At 46.9% G+C, this 17,831-nt stretch overlaps 7 protein-coding genes across 7 annotated transcripts; 2 read left to right on the top strand and 5 right to left on the bottom strand.

The window, feature by feature from the left end:
* Nucleotides 1-1,843: 1,843 nt before the first annotated feature.
* On the bottom strand, nucleotides 1,844-3,451 carry KUCA_T00000188001 (uncharacterized protein; the record flags this gene model as incomplete). Its single annotated transcript, XM_022604703.1, has 1 exon — nucleotides 1,844-3,451. One exon carries the CDS (start codon nucleotides 3,449-3,451, stop codon nucleotides 1,844-1,846), a length of 1,608 nt encoding a protein of 535 aa, XP_022456245.1.
* Nucleotides 3,452-3,734: 283 nt separating this feature from the next.
* On the top strand, nucleotides 3,735-4,361 carry KUCA_T00000187001 (uncharacterized protein; the record flags this gene model as incomplete). The annotated part of the gene is made up of 1 exon (XM_022604702.1): nucleotides 3,735-4,361. The coding sequence occupies one exon, from the start codon at nucleotides 3,735-3,737 to the stop codon at nucleotides 4,359-4,361; it is 627 nt and encodes a 208-aa protein (XP_022456244.1).
* Nucleotides 4,362-4,575: 214 nt separating this feature from the next.
* On the bottom strand, nucleotides 4,576-7,591 carry KUCA_T00000186001 (uncharacterized protein; the record flags this gene model as incomplete). Its single annotated transcript, XM_022604701.1, has 2 exons — nucleotides 4,576-7,392; nucleotides 7,493-7,591. The coding sequence occupies 2 exons, from the start codon at nucleotides 7,589-7,591 to the stop codon at nucleotides 4,576-4,578; spliced, it is 2,916 nt and encodes a 971-aa protein (XP_022456243.1).
* A 415-nt stretch (nucleotides 7,592-8,006) lies between these two features.
* Nucleotides 8,007-8,465, bottom strand: KUCA_T00000185001 (uncharacterized protein; the record flags this gene model as incomplete). The annotated part of the gene is made up of 1 exon (XM_022604700.1): nucleotides 8,007-8,465. One exon carries the CDS (start codon nucleotides 8,463-8,465, stop codon nucleotides 8,007-8,009), a length of 459 nt encoding a protein of 152 aa, XP_022456242.1.
* Nucleotides 8,466-8,974: 509 nt separating this feature from the next.
* On the bottom strand, nucleotides 8,975-10,207 carry KUCA_T00000184001 (uncharacterized protein; the record flags this gene model as incomplete). Its single annotated transcript, XM_022604699.1, has 1 exon — nucleotides 8,975-10,207. The coding sequence occupies one exon, from the start codon at nucleotides 10,205-10,207 to the stop codon at nucleotides 8,975-8,977; it is 1,233 nt and encodes a 410-aa protein (XP_022456241.1).
* Nucleotides 10,208-10,585: 378 nt separating this feature from the next.
* Nucleotides 10,586-11,362, top strand: KUCA_T00000183001 (uncharacterized protein; the record flags this gene model as incomplete). The annotated part of the gene is made up of 1 exon (XM_022604698.1): nucleotides 10,586-11,362. The coding sequence occupies one exon, from the start codon at nucleotides 10,586-10,588 to the stop codon at nucleotides 11,360-11,362; it is 777 nt and encodes a 258-aa protein (XP_022456240.1).
* A 213-nt stretch (nucleotides 11,363-11,575) lies between these two features.
* On the bottom strand, nucleotides 11,576-17,731 carry KUCA_T00000182001 (uncharacterized protein; the record flags this gene model as incomplete). The annotated part of the gene is made up of 1 exon (XM_022604697.1): nucleotides 11,576-17,731. One exon carries the CDS (start codon nucleotides 17,729-17,731, stop codon nucleotides 11,576-11,578), a length of 6,156 nt encoding a protein of 2,051 aa, XP_022456239.1.
* Nucleotides 17,732-17,831: the final 100 nt, after the last annotated feature.

Here is a 17,831-nt window from a genome sequence, read left to right as displayed (position 1 = left end):
TCCCGCACTACACAGCCGTGAAAATTCAGGCCGGGGCTTCAAACCACTGTAATTTTATAACAAGCATAGACCAAAAACTAGCCCTCTTATCACTACACTTTCATGATTATTGGCTAAATTAGTAGACACTTTTAACGCTAATGAAAATTATCTCATGATTTGAATATTCTTGAACTTGGGGGAGAACGGAGTAGACGCAATTGAGGTTCTGTAAGACTACTGTGTTTCGACCTAGATCACGATAAGATACTTTGTAACAGGTGGGTTGTTTATGCTGTCAGGAGCTCCGATTGACCAGCTAATTCTGTCAAAACATTATATATGACCCATGATATTAATCTGTTTAAGCCTTGGAGTAATACGCCAAATCTTGGTTGACTGAGATTCTCACCATATAGGATGAGGCTTGAGGGCATGAGCTTCGCGTTCCATGGAAACCCGGTTGCAGCCATCAGGATGCAAGTTCTCATAAAACTAGAATGATACGATTAATTTCGGTAGTATTCAAATGAAAAACGACAATTCTTGAGCCAAAACTTTATTCTAAGCCCAGATTCGGTTCCATACTGCTAACCGACTGCTCGAGTTGATGATAAGCCGGGACGGCCGTCTTATCGCACGACCAACCCAACCTGGACATCTGTGATTCGTTTAACGATGGTTGTATGGGAACATTATTTAGAGCTGGTTTCGGTTATGGCGTCATCAATGGCCCCAGCATTCTGGGTTACACCGCTTAACCGGATGGCTCCTTCTGGAGCGGATTGAGAGGCATGCAACTTCCTAAAAGGACACAGAACCTATCACTATCACATGGACAGCCACGAAAAGCTTCTGCTGAACTATTTTGGGAGTATTTGTTAGCAGTGTGGCTAGCTGCTACATGCTAATTCCTTTTTAAAATGGTCTAACGATGGCGTTCTGTTCTCGGGGTTGAGGCCAAACCATTTGCTACCGGAATGAAAATATGTTTATGCGACAAACAATTCTGCTAGTCGATATTTCAGCCGAATGAAGGCTTGTACAAAATCCCTGGCGGGGCCATGCTAGTGTTCAAACTGGTGGGAATTCGTTTTTGACCAACCTACCAATATTGTGATGTAGATGTTGATTCTCAGTTTGGGCTACGAACTTGGTTAGAACAGACCCGAATCTACCACACGTTTATTCCTGAAGGAAGCGTGTGAGACATGCCGTCTAAACACATGGCCTTACAATAGGGTGCCACGCAGGCATGCGGCTTCAATAATGCATCCGGGTAGAATATGCCATATGTGCTCGGTACACCAGAAATTACCGGAAAAACGGATCTTATCTTTTCCGGATTGTGTTTATTCTGGAGGTGTTCCATTCAGGGAATTTTTTTAAGCCCTTGTGGCTTATCTAGTGATTCTTGCCGTCGTTAGACTGATAGTGTGGACCACCAAGCCAGCTCTGCGTCAGTTAAATTTGCAACTCACGTCTAGAACGTCGAACGAACTGTTATATGGTCTGAGGATTATATTTCAAAACCCCTCAAAAACTTTTCTATCTAGCAGGAGCTGCCTGGTATCGGCCACAGATCCTGCTTCAGTATCAACAGATTGGCATATGTACTTGTGCATAGGCCAGAAGCTGGCATGCATACATCTCCCTGTATCCATTTCTTAGTATCCACTTCTTCAAGAAGGCTTGATCGTTTTCTTTCTACGGAAAAATTACTGGGACAATTTACAAGGTTCCTTTTAATAGTGTTCACAAACACATGACAAGTTAGTTCGCTGGTCGAAATGATGTCATAATAGAGCAAGAAGATATTGCCAATGCCATGTTCCGATATATGCATTTTGATAATCGCATTTTCTCATTCTTCATTATCTTCTTCAAAACTCAATTGCCTTTGCAGCCGAATTTCGTGCTCTTTGTCCTCCTGCCTTCTTTCCTCCAATGAAGGTGGCATAGCCTCATTCTTCATGTCTGCAATCCGTGCCTCTTCAAACGACATGATCTTCTTATTGATACCATCTGAACCGCTCAGCAAAACTCCACGCGGTAGCGAACTTCCACCAGCCAATGTCCTCAGATGCTCCACACTCTCAGCCTCCTGTCTCAACACTGTGAACATTCGTGACATCCGTCCAATGGCCAAAATCTTGTTCCTGAGAGCTTTCCTTGCTTCCAAATTCTCTGGCGAAAACTCATGCTTGGGCTCCGTCTCCACTGCTCCGCCGAAAGACTCATCCTGAAGTTCTTGCTCGGTACAAACATTGAGCATTGCCAGTAGCATCTCTGTGACTTTGCTTCCCACGAAAGGCAAAGACCAGGAGAACACGTCGATCAGCTGCGGCAAGTAGTAAGGTTGCGGAGACGAGTTGAACTGTCTTATGTTCATGACAGCGTTCTCGTATTTCAAAATGGCAGCCTTATTGTGGTATGTCCCACAGTAATTGGGAGCTGAGAACAGGGTCAGGATACTTGGGAATTTCATCGTTTCTGTCCGTTTGTACATTTTGTATCCTGCATCTTGGGCCTGGTGAGCTCGGATGATACATAGTAGTCCGTTTCTGTCCAGAAATTCACATGAAGCTCTGTACGACCATGAATACGAACATCCCCTCTGTTCGTTCCTCACATAAGCAGGAGCCCTGGTATTTTCATCATAATCATCTCTTGGGTCTGCCCACAGCAAATCGCTCATTAGACCGTGCGAGGGTATCTCCCTGACAAACCTGTTAAGTTTTTCTATATCTTGTAGAGTATCCAACTCTGGTGATATTCCTCCATGAACACAGAAAAACTGCTTATTCATGATAGCACAGAGCGGCAGTGCTCGGAACGAATCCAATGAATCGGTGTACACAGCCATGGAGAACTTCCTCAAACACTCGCTCTTGAAAGTGAAATAGTCAGTGAGTCGTTTGGACTCGTGATTGCCTCTCAACATCCACAAGGTGTTAGGATGGTTGATCTTAATCGCATATAACAATAATAGACACTCTATGGAAAAGAGTCCGCGGTCAACATAGTCTCCTAGGAATAGATACGAGTGAGTCGCAGGGTCTCCTCCGATTTCAAAAAGTTTCACCAAATCGTAGAATTGGCCATGTATGTCACCACAAACGGTTATGGGCGCATCTAGATGCAAAATGTTGGGTTCGTCGCTGAGAATCTTGGTGGCCATCCGCAGAATCTTCAGCACTTGCTGTTCGGAAAGTCTTCCTTCTTTGAGAAAGTGCTCTTGAAGATAATGGTAATCTGGAAGTCCATTCGGCTTGAAAACCTCTGAATCTGTGGGCCGATAGCTTGTTGGAGGAACCACATCACTCACGATTCTGTCTGTGGTTTTGTAGGTGTTGCCCTCATCGGTGGTGTACACGGTTGGATCCTGTGGGGCTTTAGCCGGGTCGTTTCTGTTCTCCATTGCCTTCAGGGCATTTTCTATCTTGATAGAAGTGGGGTTCACCTTCGACATGGCTGTACAAGTTTATTCACTTTGGCAGCACAAATCCTTTCACCTGTTGTTTACCAGTTCAACTCTGCTGGACCTTCGGTTCCAAACTTTGAGTGCATGCTTGTTGCTTGCATGGCAATCTGTGGTGCACGAACCAAATTGCCTTTTTGGGACGGTTAATGATCCAGATTGTGTGCCGAAACTCAAATTCCCGTTTGGGGACATGTCTGTAATTTTTTTTCAGGTGAAATATGGTTGACAAGAGAGCTACTCTATACTCTTCAAAACAGAGCCAGCTGCAAAAATGTCCATAAGCATAGACGTCACTGATTATGTCAGTGCTCCCAAAGACCAGGCTACGCTGCTATTTCATGACGAGCGCCAGCAGGCCAATTTCGAGCTGGGTGTCTCGATGCATATCCACAAGTGGGACACCTTATCTATAGCGGTTGACAACGGCTGGGGAGGTCAGCATGGTGAGGAGAAAAGAGACTGGATCACGGGTGTGGTGGTTGATCTGTTCAGAGACAACAAGGAGCTTGACGTTTTCGCGATTCACGAGGTTCTGTTCAATGCAATGGAAGACGAGTTCGAGGTTTTTGTGGAGGACGACACCACGGTTCTGGTTGCCCATAACATCGTCAATTGTTACAGAGATTGCGCCCGGCAAGACTATACTAAGGTCCAGGAGATGTATGCCAGATGGCAGATAAAACAGGCCAATCGTTCGAGAAATGCGGTTGCGCATGTGCACGTTGAGGAAGATCCCGAGAACCCGGAGTCTTCTGATGACGAGGAAGATGAAGATCACACTGGCCACGAGCACGCTCATGACGATGATGTGGACATGGATGTTGATGAAGTCAAAGGTCCAATAGTGGATGAAGACGGGTTCACTGTGGTCACCAAGAAGGGTGGTAGAAGAAGGTAATGTTTCATGAGACGTGTATAGGTATAAGGTAGATAATGGTCATTACGGATGACCAAGTAATTGAAGGTCCAAGCTAACCTGCTCAAGGCAGTTTGAATATAAAGTATTTCTGGAGACGTTAACAGACATTATAAGAGAGTATATATGTATATACTGTTAGAAACCTTTCGTGGATCATCAACTATCAATTGTTACCTCTCCAAATCTGCGAGTCTCAATCTTCTCTTCTGGCAATCTCAGAAAATGATGGTCGCGGAGTCAGAACGGGAGTCCCAACAACAGACCCCCGAGGGGTCCCTGAAACAGAGCCTCTTGGCGTAATCATTAGAGGCCTGGGCGAATCAGGGGCAGGACTGTCTGTAGGCCCACCAAAAGGATTGTGAGTTCTGAAAAAAGAGCCTGAAATGGTATCTGGAGTTCCTGGAGCAGAAGAGTCCACAACACTGCCGTTTCTGCCTAACCTGAAGTCGTTTAGTCGCTTGACCAGCGAGTCGGCAACAGCATCAACAGCACCTCGTGGCTGCATAAGAGTGGGCGTATCCCTCATTCTTTCTTTGATTTTGAACACTTTCACGTGTGTTCCATGCCAAGTGCCAACGTCGCTCATTGCGTTCTCTGCTATTTCTGTGAGCGCAGCCTCTGAGTTGCTCCATTTGGAAAACCCCCAGTCAATGGCAGCCTTCTTGAACACCGATATTGAACCAGAGACACTATACCTTTTCCGTCTATTCACATCGTAATTGACGAATATGCATCCCCACAGAATACTGCAATACCATCCCAACGACATGTTGGACCAGGTGAATTTCAAAGGCTCAAAGCCTGTTTTAGAAGGCAGGAACTCGCCTCTGTGTATGTTGGAAATGATGAGATTGGAGTAGTCCAAGTCCTCGATTTTCGAGATCAAAGTTGCCGTATCGGTAGGCGAGTCGTTGGAGAACTCTGGCACATTTTTTGTGGTGACTTGAATGAACTCTAGGATAATTGCCATGGCTTTGGACCCAGCCCATTTGGCATGAAGAGGAGCTCCTGCAACAAGTTTTCCCTTTGCTTTGGCAGACATTCCAACAGGTGGTCTTGGTCTCATGAACGATTCATCTTCATCTGCCATGTTCTGCGAGCCTTCCTGCGAATCAAGAGCAATAGAGCTCCTATCTGAGAGTGAGAAATGATCATCTATGTCTGAGTCTTCAGGGTTCACTATTGGCGAGTTTTTGGCCGATTCTTTCTGGATAGCATCGAGACGGTTGATGATATTCAAAACGTCGGTATAAACCTTTTTGTCTCTGCAGATGATGAAGATTAGCGCACTGAAATTTTTGGAGAACCTGCAAAGAGCATGGCAGATTGCCCTCACCAATAATGCCAAAAGGTCCGGATTTATGGCATTTTCTTGGAGGAAACCAATAGCAGAGAACCGAAGAATCAACTGCGTTAACAAGGTGGCTGTTGGGTACGATATTCCCGAGCCAATCCTCTGTTGAGCCACTATGTTGACTGGAGCACTCAATGAAGGAGACGTCGAAGAAGACCCAAGAGAAGCACCGTTAGTGATATCGCGAGACGCTCGTCTGTTCATCGTGGGAACAACATCTCTGCCAGGCTGATTTCCCAGAGGCAGAAGATTGTATATCCACTCAACCAGAGTAGGTCTCAACACAGAAGTGGACAAGTCCAGCAGCATCGCACAGGAGTGGGAAACGAGAAAGTCTCGGTACGTAAGAGGAGCAACCGAAAGCTTGAATGTCTGTGGAAGAATAGCGTATTCTTCGGATGGGAAAGAAGCCAGAACGGAATTGCAAATAAGAGGATCTGCCGAGAGATAGAGGAAGAAGTAGGAGCAAATCCGCACAACGTTCCGGTAGGCTTCCTGTTTTCTGTAGGAATGAACATAATAAAGCAACGAGACCATCAGAGAGTTACCGAAATTCGTGGCAATGTAGGATCGGAATCTTCTGTTCAGCTGGTAGAATTCCCATACAAGCATTATGCTCTCGATACACCAAACTGACGGTTCGTTTGCACTGAAAGCCCCACTGACAAAAGAGCTAATCACGTTGGCATTGTTGGTATCAGATGCACTGATAAGAGGAGCACGTAGCGGAGCCAAAAGACCTGTTCTTAAAAATTCCAGTTCGTTCTCTTTGTGGAGTTTTCCACAGAAATGCCTCGTAAGATTGAGAGGTGTCTCAGTGAAAATTCCAGTCTCCTTCAGGAAGGAGACATCAGTCTTGGGAAGTGGATAAACGATCATCAACGTAAGCAGCTGGATAGCATGGGAAGCCATCAAGACTCTCAAATGCACAAAAGACGGGTTTGTGCTGTCCAATCCGGTCTGGTCACCGGGAGCTCCCATTGTCCTGCAAGCGAGATTGAGCAGCGAGCATATCAAGGTGAGGGTCTTCAATCGCGGCAACGAAGTCGTCATAACTGTTAAGAAGCGCGAGCCATTTGAGATAAGTTGAGGAGGCGTTTCGTAGAGACATTGTGAACAAAGAACCAGAAGTAGCCTCAAAACTTCGAGTCTATTACTATCGATCTCAACCCTCGGCTGTTGAAACTTTCCACTCAAGCCGATACCGGGTTCCCAGATAGAAAGATCCACGGTATTCGCCAATTCAACCCGGGCTTTCGGAACCGTAAAATTCGCAGTGAATAGCAAGTCCACACATGCAAACACCAGTCTAGCTCCCAATGGAGTGTCATCCGAATCGGCCTCGGCTTCAGCCTGGGGTGAGGAGGAGGAGGCTTTGGCTTGGGTCCAGAACAACGTTCTCTCGTCTTCGGCCAATGTGTGGTCTTCGTATAAAAACGGCACGAGCTTCGTCAAAAGTCGTATACAATTGAGTTGGTGTTGTTTCTGGAAACTGCGCGCTGGAACATTTCGCTGTCCCGTAAGGAACAGCAGTCGGTCGCTGATGACCTTGAGCAGTCGCAAGAACTGCTGTTTATTTGCATCGCGAATGGTCCTTATATCAGAGGGAGTAAGCAAATTGAATATATCATTTGCCGATTGCGGTTCACGCCAAAACTGGAGCATGTGTTAGTACCTATTATCTGCTGTTTCCATGTGATACTCCATGGGGGTCATCTCTATAGAAGCAGGTCTAGGACCGTCTCTGGCTACTTACCGTATCCCAATATTCGCTATTGGGCGGAATTTCCGTGGTGGAATCCGAGAGTCGGAACACGTGGTTCTTGAACCGGAGCTTGGAATCGGCCGCTCCCATTGATGCAGATGTGATTTTGGCAAACAGAGTCCATACTGGCGGTTTTTTTTAAAGGCTGGCGATCGACTGAATTTTAGGCAGGGCTGAAAGATCAGTGCGGCACGACTCCACGAGGCTTGAGTGTGTGGAGTCAGGTGTTTGTGAAATATTCCAAAAAAAGTCGGAATTTTGGATTCAAGTGGCATAAATAATGGACTTTGATGTAGCTAGATTGAACCTACGGGATCTAGAAACCACAATCAAAAGAAAGTACGCGTATTCCGTTGACCCAGCGTGGGGATGAGGACATCCCCGTATATAATTAGATAGAAAAGAACAAATATCAGGAGAAGAAACGTGAGACATCATTGTTTGCGGTCGTATAGACCATCTGGGCACCATTGGGGGACCATCTGGGCACCCTGGTGATCATCATTTAAAAGTCCTCGTTGAAAGACAGCTGTCCGTAGCGGCCAACGTAGTCCGAAAGGTTCTTCTGGTGGTGAACATTGACGTATTCCGACTCGCCAGAGTCGTCTTCGCGGCCACGTTTGATTGGAGAGGTTCCAGAGGCGGACATCTGATGTATAACAGGTCTTTCTAGTTCGTTTTCCCATCCGGCCAGCGACGAAGCCGTGGATCCGTTGTATGTCAATGATGGTGGGTTGTTTGCAAATCTCTCTGGGAGAGGAACTCTCTGGATATTTGGGGCGACCACACCGCCATTACGACTGTTGTAATCGTTGAAAGCATTCTGACCGTTCTGAGGAACCATATAACCATCTGCAACAGACTTCCTTATCCGCATACCCAAACTCTGCAACGCAGCAGTGGTCTCATCGACCTGTGTCTCCGTGCCAAAACTGGAGGCATTTACCCTTTTGTACGCGTTCATGTGTCCGGTGTAATATATTGATGTAGAAAAAACCTGCAACAAGCTACAGAAGAAGAGTGCAAAAAAGTCGTGATGGAATGATTCGAAGGGGCCCCAAACGGGAAGGGTGTCAATATGTAGTGCTTCGGCTAATTATTGATTATGTCATCAGCTTTTTTCGTCACTTTTCAATCAGTTTAACTGAAAAGTAAAGCATCTGAAAAGCTGATTTGGAGCTGATAGGCCCAATACTCCGTGAAGAGTATTGGATATAGCATGGCTCCGGTTTAGGTTGATATCCCAATGCTCCGTTAGTACACAACTTCGTGGGAAAAAGCTGGTCCTGCAGCCCAAAGTGGCTGCATCATTGGTTCAAAAGCGCAAAAAAAAAAGAACACTACGGCCGCATTGAGCGGCGAGCGAAAACAGATAAGATTCGGTAACTGAAAAATCGTAAAGGCCTCCCTGGATCTCGCTAGAGGTCTCCTCTAGGTTTTGGAATTTCGGAGTTGGTGTTGCGGTGAAGCAGACTATGCGATGACGGAGAGAGAGTCAAACAGAACCGATATACTCTCGCCGAAATGGTCTCTTCTAATGCACTCAGCAAAGATAGGAGAAACGTCGATGATCACCAGCTTCTCGCACCTCGCACGCCTGGCCTCGTCTATGGGGTAGGTGTTGGTGACGATGATTTTGTCAATGTACTTGCAGTCATTCAAAGTCTCCAGACAGTTATCGCTGAATATACCATGAGTCGCAACAATGTAGCACTCTTTAGCACCACAGTTGAGTCTCAGATGTTCGGCAGCAGCAATGAAAGAAGCATGTTTGTCGATCATGTCATCAACGATTATGGCAGGTCTATTCTGCACATTACCAACGAGTGTGATCAGCTTTTCCTCTGCATTATACTGAGGTTCGTCTTCATCGTCTGAGTTGTCTGCATCGTAGGAGCCACCCAACGCGTACCTGTCTACTGGCTCGTCGCCATTGGCCAGGGTCTTGGGCTTTTGTTCAGGATACGCATCATCGACAACGTGACCTTTGACAATTCTCGCTGTCTGCATTCCATTGCTTACTATGATATCCTCCTCTTCCTCACCGTCCTCGTTTTTCTTGGTGGTAGTCAAGGTCTTCTTCTTTCCCTTGATCTTGTAGGCGTCCTTATTTCTCCTCCTGTCGGTGTGAAACATGGCAAAGTTGATCTTGAGCGAGTCAGCCAAAGAAGTCACCCTCTTGGTTCCACCGGGGTTCTTTGAAACCACCACGGCCTCCGAGTAGTCTGGAACATAATGCTTGATCCAATTGGCCAACGTGGGGCCTCCGTAGAGATTGTCCACTGGCTTGGTGAAAAAACCCTGCATCTGCGAAGCATGCAAATCCATAGAAACCACATGGTCCGCACCAGCCATGACAAGCAAATTCGCCAACATTCTAGCCGTGATAGCTCCTCTGTGCTTCTTCATCTTGGACTGCTTGGAGTATGGGAACTGGGGAATAACAGCAGTAATCTTGGCAGCGGAACCACCCTTACACGCAGAAATCAAAATCAAGAGCTCCATGATATGGTCATTCGTCTGAGGAGACCCACTTTGGATGATGTAGACGTCCTCGTCTCTAACAGATACACCAATCTGTACCGAGGTCTCACCATTGGCGAACTTCTTCAACGTGCTGGGAGCTGGTTCAATTCCCAGCCTATCACACACAAGCTTCCCCAACTCGGGATGTGAGTTTCCAACAAAGACTTTGCACTTCCTCATCGCGAAAACCGTTCAAGGAACTTCAATTTCAAGCCTGAAGCAACCAAAGAAGCTAGTGTGTCTCAAAACTTCCCAAAGGTCCACACACGAGGAGGTGGTCGACTTTTGATGAGTGCTAAGTGTTTACCACTGGATCAAGATGCTGACCAATGGTATCTGATCTAACCTGAGAGTGTTTGATTGCCCTAAGAACGAACAGTACAAGGAGAGGCCCGCTCAACTGCAAGGGAAAAAAAACTTTCCCACCGGAGACCGTCGGTAATGCTTTCCGGGGTGGTCATCGAGGGTGGGAACCGGGGGTGAAAAGTACAGCCTCAGCTTGGAAACAGCTAAAGTATGTGATTGTTTCGGTATGGTTTAGGCCGCAAGTTGAATAAAATGGGCGCGAAACTTGATGTCGAGTCGCCGGAAGCGAGAGTGGAGAAATTAAAACGTACGCGCGAAATGCTGGGCAAACGGCGAGACGCCTTCGCAAAGACAAAGACCTATGCAGATGCATTGGAGGTGATACGAAACAAGTTGGCAAACATAGATATTGTCTCGGTGCGATGCCTTGCGCTGGGATCTCCTTCAAATGAGTTCAATGCTCTCTATCAGCTGGCCTTTTTGGTGTTGATTTTGGACGAGCTCAAGATACGACAAGTGTCGGTATACGACCCGGCCTTTAACGACATAGACGTCTTACTGTTTGAAGAACTGGGGTTCAAAATAGAGGATAAAATCACCCAAAAAGTCAGCAAAGAAGAAGATATACTGTATTACATGCCACATGCTCCTGTTGAGCTTCTGGAAGAAATAATCACATCGGAGAAAATAGTGGTGATGATAACCAACGACCTGAGACGGTACATAGGCAGGTGGACCTCGCAGGACCTCTATGAAAAACACCCAAATGTGGCACGGATTGGCTATTTGACTTCACAGATTAGGTCTGAGCAGCCATCTACTGATGATGGCTTCGAGATGGTAGCAAGCAAGAAAAAAGTCAGAAAGAATCGGAGGAACAAGCTCAAGGTGGTTGACACAAATGTCGACTACCACTTGGACGAATGCTACTTTGATAGCTGTGACATTGCAGAGATACTTGGAGGAAGCGACATTTCAGGCGAGTGGAAAGATTCCTTTAGTTGTCTTGCGGTTCATGTGATAAGATAGAGTTCTTTATATATTCTAATTTGCACTATTTCATGAATATCAAAGTATCCATGGCTACATAAGCATGGCCATAGCTGCATTAACTGTTTCGAGAACTACGCAAATCTTTAGCAAAATAAAATTATCAAAACACTGTTATATACAACACAGCTGAAACAATGCAAAACTGATACAAACTAATGAAAACACTTTGAACCCTCTTAATTTTTCCCTCTAGGAGGATTCGTAGTGGTCCCAGTTGTCTAGAACAGCTTTGATCTTTTCCGAGCCTGTCAATTGGTAGACCTCCTCGAAGTACTCTTTTGTGATCTCGAATGGCTTAGCCGTCAAGTTTGGAATGTACTTGCCAATTAGGTTCGCTGGCTTAACGGCAGACTTTGGAATCTTCTTGTTCATAAATCTCTGGAATGGCTTCACACCAGATCTCAGGTAAGAAGAGTGGAATGGAACGGAGATTCCCTTGAGTGGAATACATGCGAAACCTCTCTCCAAGTCAATTGGCTGGGGTTTGGCGATGGACTTCTTGGAAACCTCCTCCACAATCTCGGTCAAGTGCTCAGCAACCTTCTCCAAAGGCATCATCTCTTGAAGCTTGACAATGTCAATCTTTTGGAGCTTGAACACATTGAGCACATTGCTGAGGGTGTCCAAGGCTCTCAAGTCACCGGCAGCAACGTATTGAGTGTTCTCAACGTTGTAGTTGACAATTTCCAACAACCATTTGGTCTGCTTGGAAACGTGCTCAACAACAAATCTCAGAGCAGCATCGTTGAAAGTGGCCGAAATTCTGGATGGGTTGACAGCAATCATACCGTAGTTAGATCTTCCGAGCTCATCTCTTGGCACAGCAACTTGCATTGTCATACCACGGTAGAAAACGACATCCACCAGCGATTCAATTGGCATAACATCACCCAGAGAGGCAAGAGCAGAATACTCACCAAGCGAGTGACCCGCAAACATGGATTCCGAAGGAACCAATCCCTTGCTCTTCATGTCCTCAAACGAGGCCTTCTCCATAAGAGTCAAGGCTGGTTGTGTGAATTGAGTAGCAGACAGCAAACCAGTTGGAGAGCGGAAAGTGTAGGAGTTGGTGGTCTCGGTGATCTCCTTGAAAATCTTCTCAGACTTCAAAGAACCGTCTTCGTTGATGGTTTCAAACATCATGCTCTTGTAGTTCTCGCGGATAGCACGGCCCTTGGATCCACCAAAGTGAATAGTCAGCTCGTTAGGGTTGTTCTTCACAATGTTCAGGATGGAGAAACCATAGTTTTCAACGAAATGACGGTCAGCTCTATCCCAAACAGAGCGGGCAACTTCGGAACTTCCGTACAAATCCATACCCATACCCTGCTCTTGAGAACCTTGACCGGTAAACACGAAAGTAGAGACGGGTTGGTCGATTTCGGCCTCACCAAGCAAGACGGTCTCGCCAGACTCGACCTTCTTGGATTCAATCTTCACGATCTTACGACCGTTGATCATACCAACGTGCTCCAGTTTGGTGGACAATTGGTCGTTTGGCAAGACCATGCCGACAAAGTTGGCCTTGAAAGCTCTCACTCTGGAAGCAACGTTGGAAGCAGCCCACATCTCAACCAGAGATCTGACAGCAGCAGAAGAGTACATACCGTGGGTAATAGTTCCGGGCAAGTTCGCGTAAGAGGCAAAGATTCTGGAAACGTGGATTGGGTTGTAGTCACCAGAAACAGCAGCATAAGTCTCGTTAGTTCCCGGAGCCTTGGAGAGCAATTCACCAGACAATGGGATTGGGTTCTCAAACATGATTGGTTGCTCGATGGTAGAACCGTTACGAGCAAGGTAATCAGTGACTGGGTTACCGTGAGACGTACCAGACTCATACAAGACCTCAGCGATTTGCTTGATCTCCTTAGATGGTAGCTCCAAGAAGACTTGACCAGTGGTCTTGACAGACGAAAACACCTTCTCGCTTCTGTAAGTGACAGAAGTCTGGCAGCGGAAAGTCAAAACCTTGTTCAAAAGATCAATGTCAGAATCCAAGTGGAACCATTCCTTTGATCTCAGAACAGCAACATCCTTCGAAGTGGCCAACGAGATCTGGACTGGGTCCTCTGGCTTGTTTTGGAAGGTGTTCTCAAAGTCCAGATACTTTCCACGGTAAAAGAACTGAGAAGCCACCTCCATTACCTTCTCGCCGTCTCTGAACAAAGTACCAACAACCTCAACGGTCTTACCGTTCTCGGCGTTGACCACAGAAGATACTTCCGAGGTAGTGGACACAACGTCACCCTTCTTAAGAGGAGCAGCATTTGGGAACATCTTATAAGAGTTCGACAAATGGACCAATCTCAGGATATCACCATCAACTGTCTTTGGGAAGATAGACTTCATGATAGCCTTCCAACCAATGATGATAGCAAAATCCATAGGAGCCAATTGCTCGCCACCTTCTCTTGGGACAAAGTCTTCGCAAGAGTTTCCAACGGCGTGAGTCAACTCGGCAATGGCCTGGCTAGTGATAGTAACAGATCCTCCGTCGATTGGCTCGTGAACATTGAAGTCGAGATCAACAGGTGATGATGATCCAAACCATAGCTTCCAGTAGAACTGCTTGATACGCTCGTTACGGCCTTCCATGACTTCAATGATTGGAGCAAATCCATCAGATGGCTCGTAAGTGTACAGCAATGGAAGGCCAACGGCCTTACCATCCTGGGTTCTGTGCTCAATCAACTCCATCTTGATGGTGGAGCCAGAGTGAGAAATCACGGCAACCTCACTGAGCTTACCGTGGATCTTATCGTAGGCGGTGATTACGTCGTTAGAGATCTTGACAGTCAGACCCTTGAAAGGCTTAAGGACAGCCTTAGCTGGGTTGGCAACATGGTTGTAACCTTGGACAAGTCTCTCAGCAGTCAGGAAAGCATGTCTCCAAGACAGTTTATCGCCGGCAAGCAAGCTGTACCAGGCCTCTGGCTTGATGAATGGGCATGTGACGGTGTAGGTGTCACCTTCAATAGAGCAGCCAGCAACAGCAGTTGGAGCCTCAACATTGAGACTCTTACCAAAGTATTGGACAACTGGGATGGCAGAAGCATCACCAGAGTAATTAGATGCAAGAAGCTTGGCAATGTGGCCTTCGTGGATTGAATCCAAAATTTCGGCAATTGGCTCTTCAGTCACGTTGGTGAATTTGGCAGCAACAGGACCATGAAGGATACAAGTTCTCTGGACATCGCCATCAACGACAGCTTCGAGATCCTCAGACTGCCACAGAGAGTCCTTCTTGAAAAAGAATTCAAATCTCTCATCCAAAATTGGAACGAAAGGAACGGGTTTCTGAGATGGAGACTGGCATGAGGACAAAAAGAAGTCGCAATCTTGCTCGTTGATGAGTTGAGTAGTTGCAGCTGGGTAAGCCTTGAAGACAGTTTCCAAAGCAGCATCAGGAGCATCCAAGGCAGAGAAAGACTGGATGACGGATGGACCTGCCTTTTTGGAAAATCTCTCTTCGACTCTTCTCAGGTAGTTGCCCGTGAAGTTACGGAGAGAGACGTCAATCCATCTCGACGATTTTCTGACATACATGAGCTCCACCATTCTCTCGGCAACCTCTTTGTATGTCATGTCTTGGATATCACAAACACCGTCAGCGTTCTTACCGAACCATGGCTTCTGGAAGTCAGCATTCAACTTAGCAATGATGTGGTCTCTCTTCTTCTCCAAGGCATCCTTGAGCTTGGCCTTTGGCAAGTTGAAGATGGTGTCGTCCATCTCCTTCCAGAACATCACACCTCTAGTAGCAATCTTGTGGATTGGCTCGCCCATCTCGGACCTTACAGTCACGATACCACCGGTTGGCTTTTTGTAAGAGGACTCCCACTGAGAGTCGTCAACACCAGAGCAGGCAGCAATGGCCTTCTTAGCATCTGGAGATGTCTTAGCCTCCTTGGCAGTCATCACTCTAGAACCGAACAAAACACCGTCAAATGGCATTTCTGGGTAGTTGAACTTCAGTGACCATTCACCTGACAAGTAAGGGAAAGTGTCATCAGCAGAACCAAACCCGGAACCGGCAACCAGGATGATGTTGGAACAACGTCTGATCTTGGAGTACATCTGAAGAATTGGTTGGTGGAAGTCTTCAAAGGAATGGTGACCACCACCTCTACCACCGGTCCATTGGACCACGACAGGGAAGGTTGGGTGGGCCTTCGCGATGGTAATACACTGGTTGATGGCATCAACCGAACCTGGCTTCAAGCCCAGGTGGGAGATTCCAAGAGTCTCGATATACTCGGTGGCAACCTCGAGAGATGGAACACCAGCACCAATAGTCAAAGACTGCAGAGGAAACCCGCGATCTCTAAGGTCCTTTATCAGAGGGATACCCCACTGGAGCATTCTTGGACTGACGTAGATGAGATTGACACCAATTCCGGAACCTGGCTTGACCTGGTCGGCAACTCTCTTGAGGGCAGTCTCCATCTGGACTGGGTTGAAGTATCCACCACCAGCGAGTTCAATGTGGTAACCAGCATTAATGGTTGCAGCAACAAAGTCTGGGTGGACAGTGGTTGGGGTCATACCTGGCACCATCAATGGGGCCTTACCCAAAAGTCTCGAGAACTTGGTGTCAACAAACACCTTGCCTGCCTCAGTCTTTATCAACTTTGGCTGGAACTCCTTGAGCCAGTTGGGGGCGTATTGAACTGAGTCTGGGGAGATATCAAAAAGCTCCTGCTTGTATCCAAACTCACCATCAGTGTTGTCCAAAGTGCCGGCAACAACGACTCTAACACCAGTACCGTCCTTGTTTCTGTGAGTCAAAACACCGAGACCAGAAGAGCCTCCTGGACCAAAATCAAGGATGTGAGTGGCCTTGAAGCTAGTGGCCGTCTCCCAGTTAACTCTGAGGTGGGTGATCGACTCGACCATTCTAGAGGCAACGGATCCAGAGTATTCTCTCAGATCAGAACCATCAAATGTGTCGAAAACAGGAATCTTGATATCGGCTGTAGGGAACTCGAGGTTCGAGTTGGCAAGATCATCAATGATTCTACCAGTAGCGCTCTTGAGCAAATGAGAGTGGAAAGGTGACAGGATAGGCAAGAATCTCGAGGAAAACTTGAGCTTTCTCTCTGAGTATGGGATACGCGACTGGTCCAATCCGGATGGGGCCTTCGCCTTTCTCAGGTTCAAATTCAAACCGTAGAGGGAAAGGGGAGGACCGGTAAGCACCAAATTCCTGGCACCGTTGACCAGAGAGATGTCGATGTGCTTCTCCAGAGGAAGATGCTGGTTTGTTTCATTAACAAATTTGGTCACCTGGTCGTAGGACAAGTCTCTGACTGAGAGCATTGGAGAAGGCTTTCCCTCGGCGTTGTCGATAGAGTCCTGAACAATGCTTGGGGAGAGCGAGGTGTTTGGGTAAGTCTGAAGACATCTGACACCAATGAAGAACAAAAACTCAACTGCCTTCAAAGCGTTCACCTCAAACTCAGCCCACGAACCAGAGGAAGCAACCACAACAGCAGTGACCAAACCCTGAGAATGTCCAGTAGCACCCTTCATCAAGTCACGAATCTGGCCAGGTGTCAGACTAAGCGCCTTTGCGGTGATTATGTAGTGACACAATTGGATCACACAGATCAAAGGACACGAGATTGGGATCGACAAAAGATGGTCAGCATCAGGAGTCAAGTCCTCGTTCTCTAACCAGTTGATGAGATCCATTCCCTGCGAGTAAATTCTATCGGTATCAGGAGTAGATCTAATCAGACCCTGGAGCTTGGCCTGAACCTTGTGGAGAAAATCCGAGATCAAGCCGTTGTATGTGTGGTATATGTCTCTAAGCTCCTCGAAGTAGTCGTCGGTATTACCTTGACCACCAAAGATCGCAAAGATACGGGCCTCGTCGGCAGCAGCAGCCTTGAAGAGCGCCGCCTTTGGCTTCTCAGACTCGAACGTGGCCTTCAGAAACACTTTGCCCGAGTAGTAGTTTCTGATGAGATTGTTCTTGACTTTGAAAGAGGTGGTTGGCGAGTCGTCGTTCTCAAGGGCGGATGCGGCAAACGCGTGGATATCCTGGCCTTGGAGAAACCTCGTCTCAAATTCTTCAAGCACCAAGGCAGCGGCCTCACGCTTCTCAGCTTCCACAGCAGAAGAAGAGGTCACAATGTAGCCCAAAAACTTGAGCAAGAGCTCCGCTTTTGAGGAAGGCTCATCATCGTTGGCAAATCCTTCGGTGACTTCAGGCAAGCTCTTAGAGAAGCCTGTGGTCAGTTCTTGGTAGAAAAGATATGCGGAAGAGGGGATCAGAACAGTAGACTCGATCGAGCCATGGTTCAGCACCAATGGCCGATTCACGGAAGAGAGTGTGGTCATTTGGATGTGCTCTGCAAAACTAGTGTCTTTTTCAGCTTCAAAAGGAATCTCTTGTTGTGGTACGCGAATAGCTCAATGGGAGGGAAAGACCTATTGAGTA

The sequence above is a fragment of the Kuraishia capsulata genome, genomic scaffold (genome assembly GCF_000576695.1).
Source record: "Kuraishia capsulata CBS 1993 genomic scaffold, Kuraishia_capsulata_scaffold_1, whole genome shotgun sequence".
Lineage (NCBI taxonomy): Eukaryota > Fungi > Ascomycota > Pichiomycetes > Pichiales > Pichiaceae > Kuraishia > Kuraishia capsulata.
Note: the sequence above shows the minus strand (reverse complement) of the source record. Positions and strands in the feature narration are given on the sequence as shown.